Below are 7775 nucleotides of genomic sequence, written 5' to 3'. Positions count from 1 at the left end.
GTATGTAAAAAATCACATGACAGAAACACATGACTTAATTGATGAAATCTCGTCAGAGAAACCATTTCTCAGTTCGTGTGTAATTTTTCTCTAGTCAAAAACTGATTTATTAGTAACATTTCACTGGACGAGAGGAACACTGTTTGATATTGAAATTAGCTCGATAAACCCGGCGCTCACCTAACGCTAGCAGTATTTTAAAATAAAAAAAATATCACCTTTAATAAGATGTTAAATACCAAATGAGGTAATTACAAACGTGATAAAACAACAATGCCTATAAACTGATAAGTCATTAGAGGTCTAAAGGGAGACTACCTGCCATGCAAATATGAGATAAATAATGAGTGCTAATATTAATAAAGCTAATGATGCTTGGCAGATCTAGGCTAGCACAGCTCCCTTAGCAAGTCACAGGCAGAGGATTGGGAAGCTCAGTGGATGTGGTGAAATGAGGGATAGAGGTGGACAGAGGGGACAGTTCAGGGTTTATTGAGAGGGAGAGCACAAGACAGAGGGAATCTGTGGTTAATTAGCAGTGACAGATCCATGGTTAGTCCAGCATTAGTTCAGACAGCTGCAGGCTGCTGCCAGTGCCAAACGTTGCCACTCTCATCCTCTCTTCATTTCCATCTAGATAGATATGTTTCCCCCATTCACTCAATCAGGTGTTTGTTTCTCTTCTCCCCTATGCAACAACACAACCCCGTTGAAAAAGCAAGGGAAGGAAAGTATGGCTTCAGAATTCTTCTTCATTTGTGTAATCACAATGACTTCTTGTTCTTTGGAAGACTTCCTACATTCTGCTGAATGTAGTTGGAGTGGTAAATATGCAGAAGGCAGTAAAAATGTTCAAAGATAGCTTATCTTGGAGACCGGGAAGAAAAGTGTTAGACTTCTGTTTTAAGGCCTATAATGCAATGTAAGAAACATATATAAGATTGTAATGGAACATAAAAAATACTTTGTGCTTAATAATATACCTTATTGATAAAAATAAAACCACATGCAGACTACCTCAGTGTTGTTATTGTTAACTAAAACTAGTAAAAATCATTTTTGCTTATTTAATATAAATAAACTAAATATAATAATAACTTAAATGATGAAATGTTGCAACTAACTGAAATGGTACATTTAATTATTAAAACTCAAACTGAAATAAATATTAATTAAAGTGTCATCAAATTATAAACAACTAATACAAATGACCACATAAAAAATGATCAAAACCAAAATATAAAAATAAAAGTGAACATTTTGATAAATACCATAGCCTATAGCTTATATAAATAATACTAAAATAACACTGGTGCGCCTTATAAAAATTTACCATACGTTTTAATAACACTAACCATTGTATCTGAACAAAACAGTTGTATACTAAATATATGAAGGTGATGGAAAATGATGTTTATTTTTAATTTTTTTTATAATAGTGTTTTATATCAGTTACATTGATCTAACCCATTTAAAAGACATCTTGCGAGCTGCTGATTTAGAGAAGTGCCATCACGCCCAGGAGAGAGAAGAGCAAAAGGTAGGTTTGCACTCCATCTATAATGCATATCCTATAGTTACAATAATGTAGACAAATGTTTGCTCCAGTTTTTAAACACTGTAATACAGTCACATTGATGTAACTAACGAGGAGCCGTCCATGGCTTTACATGTGGTCAGTATTAAGGATAGATGGAAGGTTGTAATAATAAAACACCACAATTTGAATGCATTGAAACAATGCCAATAACATTCATAACATAGTGCCTCGTTTCTGAGGGGCTTCTCAGATCGAGGACCCTGGCAGAGGCCCGTCCTCCATCTTTGGTTACTTGTCTTGGTCTTAGTAGTTAAATTATGGTTAGTGAAAACTAAAACTAAGTAAACTCGTTTCAAGCTGTTAGATAATAGACATCATTTGCGTATTGCACAACATGTTTCACTTTGTAGCACCTGTTTCTTTTACCACTGACAACTTGGTTTAAGTGGCTGCAGCAGTTTTACTTTTACTTTACTGTAAAACACATCCAGGCGCAGATTCATAACTGACTGTCAAGTTTGAATACCATCGTGTCTTCACTGTACAAGCTGGAGCTCTGCCATGTTCGAAACTGTCAAAGGGAGCGCCCGGTCGCGTCGCGTCGTTCCTCTGGTGTGCGTGAATACTTCCTGGTCCAAAGTTGTGTGTACTCAAATCAAAGTCATTTGAGCATGAAGTCGGATGGTGAACTCACAGCAGGGAATTACACTTCAACGGACACACACACACTTCTCTAAACTGAGGAACAGAGAAGTTCAATAGTATAGCCTAATTCATTATTCAGCGTTGACGCTTAGCAAACATGATGGGAACAGATGAACATTATCCACGCAACGGAACCCTGAAGTCTCATTGTGACCAGAAACAACAGAAAAACAACAGTTTGAAGAATGGATATCACAAAAATGAAAAGGTAACGTTATGTAAAACTGCATCACTCAATTCATCGCAAAATACGTCAAGTTAAACGTGTTCTTTTAGTTAAAGTTTAGTTAAATGGGTACAAGGGATAAAATGTTGATTTTAACAGACAACGCTGTTACTTTTCTACAACATGTTCAAGGGTTTGATTTAGCGTGGAATTTGAATTAGGTGGTCCGATTCATTTCACCGTATCGGTTCGTTCAGGTGTTTCGTTTAATGAATCGTTTCAGAAGAACGAGTCACCAATTCGTTTGAGTCATCACTAAAATATGCTTAAAGTTCATGGGCACTTCTGGTAATGAAATAAATGTTTACTCCTATGTAAATATTAGAATAGTAACCATATAGTTTAACTGTTAAAATTGTGTAACCTAACCACAGGTAAAAACATGGTGGCTTCTCTCTTAAAGGGATAGTCCACCAAAAAATGGAAATTCTGTCATTATGTAGGCTACTCATTGTTCCACACCTATATGCATTTCTTTCTTCTGCTGAACACAAATGTAGATATTTTGAAGAATATGGGTAAAAAAACCATTGATGGGACCCCACTGACTGACATGGTATGTAATACTATGGAAGTCAACGGGGCCCAACAACTGTTTGGTAACAGACATTCTTCAAAATCCTTTGTGTACAGAGGAAGAGAGATACTCATACAGGTTTGGAACTTTAGGGTGAGTAAATGATGACAGCATTTTCATTTTTGAGTGAACTATCCCTTTAAGAGAGAAGCCACGATGGTTTTGCCTGTTGTTACTAACAATTTTTACAGTTAAACTATATATAGTTTCTAAAAACAAACTATGGTATTTGTCATTAAAAGTTTCCTATTGGTTATGAAAGATATGGCTTAAGCACACTTACATTTATCATTGAATTATGTTAATTGGACTGTTTAGTTATTGTAGTATATCTTTGAATATCATTTGTCTGCTAAATGAAAGTGCCATTAATTCAATATTAACTATATTATAATGTTTTGTTAACCTGTGGTATTGTAGGTGCGGAAAAATGGCATGGGAAATGGTTTTCATCAGCCTCGAGTTAGGGGTGAAGATTCATTCGAGGAGGCCCCCATGTATGTGGCTGTCCTGACATACATGGGCTATGGAATTGTCATCCTGTTTGGTTATTTCAGAGACTTACTAAGAGCTATTGGATTAGAGAAATGCCATCAGGCCCAGGAGAGAGAAGAACAAAAGGTAGGGTTGCTCTCCATCTAATACATTTTGCACAGGAACCACCATGTAGAGTTTGTTCTAGTTTGTCTTGCTCTAGTTTTCATACACAAAGGGAAGAAAATCTTTATTATATATTATATTTAGCATTACATAGGCTGAACCTTATACTGAGTTGGTAGGACTTATAGGATTAGAATAACATATTTCTATGTGTCTAAAAGGCAAATCTTCTGAGAGTTGCATACTTAACATTAAAAAATAACTGTAAAAAGATGAGTATAGGCAAGACAAATTATTCTCAAACACAAAGTGTTTTCTTTCATGTCATTTGATTTACACACTGTTCACTATGGAAAATCTCCATGATATGTGTGAGGTGATGCTGGGGAGGTTAAAGACGCAATTAAACCCCAGAGGACAGTGACTTCATTATTTCTGCTCACAGTCTGTCCGTTGAGAAAAGGTGCCTCTTTTGTTCACATTTCTCACTCAAAGCTTGCAGTATTACATTAGATGTGATTATTAAAAGGCATAAATTGAGCTTTTTAAAATTTAGTTGGCAAGATCATGAAATGATAAACTTTCAGAGGGAGTCACACCTTTAGTAAAATAGTGTTAAATTGGTATGAGTGAACACATGGGGAATATTTTGCTCTGTGCTTGCCATGTTTTCCATGATCAGCGTGAATCACTCCAGCAAAAATTGTCACAGCCTAAATCTTCTAAGCTAGCTGTCTAAGCTTAATCTTTAAAGTGTAAAAAATACAAATCAGTCAAGAAGTGAGCACAACAGACATTTCAGTGTAGGAATGCTGCAGTACCACTAGGCCTATTTGTCATTAATATCCAATGAATATAAATATATGAACCGGAAAGAACAGGTTTCTGCACATTTCACAGAGTGTGCTTGATGTAGGCCCATACACTCCATCAGCATTTAAGAGCAAAATTTACATAATCTCACAGCATTTCCATTCTCCCTTTTCCTGTTTAACAGTGGTTTCTACATTTTCGTTTGAGTCACACACCAGCAGAGCTTTAAACTGTGTGCTTTGTGTTAAATGAGAACAAAAATTGGCTATAAGAATCAATGAGAAAGCAGTTTTTGTTTGAGCTTTCTTGGTGTCTTAAGAGAATGCTTTGAATGTGTGATCTAAAACGCTGGGCGAAGATCAGACACCTCCTCGGTGACCAGAAAAACTTGAGTGGCAGTCAAAAGCTTATGCAAAAAAAACGTGTAAAAGTCAGACTACAGTTTGTTGCGGCTTTGTTATTTTATGCTGTCTTAACTATCTCCATAAATAGGATTCTTAACAGTTCAAAGAAGGTTTAATAAAGGCAGCACAATGAGGAGTCTGCATAGCCTCTTTGTTCTTTGGCAGAGTTTACTTAAGGACAAGATGTGGGTGAGTCTCTCAGGACTCTGACACTCACAGAGCAGATGGTTTTGAAACATTCACCCGGTTGTAACTACCCACATGTAAACAGTATCTTTTTATGGCTGATCTTGGGTCACCTGTCCCTCTTCTTTTTTAATGAATAGAGCATATTGCGGAAGGGAAGCATGAAATACTGATGTTAGGTTGTGTTAAAAGTGCTTCTGGTTGTTATGTTGTAATTGATTTCTTGTATTACAGGACTTTGTTCCCCTTTACCAAGATTTTGAAAACTTCTACACCCGGAACATGTACATGAGAGTCAGAGACAACTGGAACCGGCCCATATGCAGTTTACCCGGTCCGGTTTTTGATCTCATGGAAAGGGTATCGGATGATAACAATTGGACTTTTAGGTAAATCTATGCTTTGCATAAAACAAGCTGTTATAACTGTTGAAAAGAGCATGATGTAGAGGTGATGGTTCCTGGTATAAGGCGTTGATTGTCAAGTCTTACTAACTGACTTAACCAGCAAAACTGGTCAAACAAATTCACCAGAAAGCATTTCATGCGTCATGCGTTCAACCGCACCAGCACTAACCAGCATTCTTTTAAAAAGAAATTCATGCTTTTATTCAGCAAGAATGCATTAAATTGATTTTAAAAAAGGACAGTAAAACTTTTAAGTTGTTACAAGAAAAAACAAATAAATGCTGTTCTTTTAAACTTTCTGTTCATCAAAGAATCCTAAAACAAAAACCATCTGTTTTCAACAGTGATAATATTAAGAAATGTCTTTTGAGCAGCAAATCAGCATATTAGAATGATTTGTGAAGAATCATGTGACACTGAGGATGGTAATGGCTGGTGAAAATTCATCGTTCACATCACAGGAATAAATTACATTTTAATGTATATTAAAATAGAAAACACTTATTTGAAATTGTAATACTATTTCAAAATACTACTCCTTTTTTTTTTTTTTTACTGTATTTTGGACCAGATAAATGCCTTGATGAGTATTAGAGACTTCTTTTAAAAACATTATATCAACATTTTAATACATTTCATCAGAGGAGAAAAATATTAAGTGACAGTTATATGATTTTTTGGAACTTTTTCCTCATTTTGTTCTGTAATTTCAGCTCATGTTATTTATTGTTTCTTTCAATGGCCGCCCTAACATGAACTGCTGCTTTGTATTGCACAAAGTTCTTTTATATTATACCCACTGATTTTAGTTCTACCCTAGAACAAGAATGATCTATGTACAGGCTAGTCAGGATAAATCAATATCAATAACGGTTTGGTTGATGTGTTTCTTCTCTGTCAGGTTAACAGGGAGAACCATTGAGAACGTCATAAACATGGGCTCCTACAACTATCTGGGTTTCGCTGAAAACAATGTTGACTTCCTGAAAACCGTAGCAGAGGTGACCAGACAGTATGGGGTGGGCATCTGCAGCACAAGACAGGAACTAGGTATTTGTGTGGTTACACCACAAACTAAATGTATCTCAGAAACAGGTCACCTATAGCTTCCAACATTGTTTTCTTAAAGGGGTCATCAGATGCCCATTTTCCATAAGTTGGTATTATTCTTTACGGTCCTTATGTAAAGTTTGTAACATACTTTAGTTAAAATTCCTCAATGATTGTGTAAAACAACACCCTTTTACCTCCTCAAAAACAGCTCTGTTCACAGCGACCCGTTTCGGTGCATGTCTCTTTAAATGATAATGAGCAACTGCTCACCCCACCCCTCTCTTCCGTGGGGTGTGTCGACACAAGACACGTAAAGTGCTGCCTTGGCAACCTGTCTTGGCAGAGACAGTATACAAATGGCTGAGGGAGGAAATATGTTAATACGGGACAGTCCATCAGCGGTCGTGGGCGGAGCATGAGCAATATGACATCATATTGCTCAGAAAATCCAAACGGCTTGATTAGTGAGAGTGCTTTTTGTGGATTAAAAGAAAAGGAGTGAATGGATTTTTTCCCCCCATTGTATGGTGGTTGTGTCCACACTGCAAAGACACATTTATATGCAAACACCATATAAAAGTGAATATTGCATCCGATGACCCCTTTAAGAACAAGCATGGTAGGTTGTTTAGCAACTATTATGGTTTAGTAAATGCCACCATAAACCCGTCAAAAGCATTTTTTCTGACCCGCTTTGAGCAGCATTAACAGAATTCCTCCTTCACCAATAGATTTATTAAAGGCCCAACCTGTTTTTGAATTTGCAACGTAAGTTGATGATTAACTGACCTGTTTCATATCTCTCTCTACAGGTTTATTACATATGTAGTATGTGTCATGTGTCAATGACTCATAATGATCTTCCCGTATTCCCATGCTGACATTTTTTTACAAATGTCATGTAGATTGTGTAGGTTAAAAGCTGGCATGTTTGCAGTAAGGCTAAGAGTTGAAAAGGTTATCTGTACCACAGTGAAGGAAAACCAGGAAATCTGAGGGAATTTTAAAGTGCCCCTATTATGCTATTTTAAAGGCTACTCATTTTGTTTTGGAGGGCTCCTATTATAGGTTTACATGCATCCAAGGTCAAAAAACACTTACATTTTCTCATAATATACATTATACATTACCTAATTTCTCAAAGGCTTGTTTTAAGATTCAGTCCCTCTAAACCCCTCCTTTCCGAGAGCCTACTCTGCTCTGATTGGTCAATAGGTCCAGTGTGTTGTGATTGGCCTAGCGCTTACAGCTCTTTTCAGAAACA

General features: G+C 36.5%; 1 protein-coding gene across 1 annotated transcript in view; it reads left to right on the top strand.

Moving 5' to 3' along the window:
- Window positions 1-1999: 1999 nt before the first annotated feature.
- Window positions 2000-7775, top strand: part of sptlc3 (serine palmitoyltransferase, long chain base subunit 3) — a 30206-nt gene continuing 24430 nt past the window's right edge. The window contains exons 1-4 of the mRNA XM_082154283.1: window positions 2000-2453; window positions 3469-3669; window positions 5286-5440; window positions 6360-6508. Coding sequence (XP_082010409.1) covers window positions 2343-2453; window positions 3469-3669; window positions 5286-5440; window positions 6360-6508 — 616 coding nt within the window. The 5' untranslated portion in view covers window positions 2000-2342. The remainder of the gene's footprint in view (window positions 2454-3468; window positions 3670-5285; window positions 5441-6359; window positions 6509-7775) is intronic.

This window comes from Leuciscus leuciscus (genome assembly GCF_965113295.1).
Source record: "Leuciscus leuciscus genome assembly, chromosome: 22".
NCBI classification, from domain to species: domain Eukaryota; kingdom Metazoa; phylum Chordata; class Actinopteri; order Cypriniformes; family Leuciscidae; genus Leuciscus; species Leuciscus leuciscus.
This window is presented reverse-complemented; position numbering and strand designations above follow the sequence as displayed.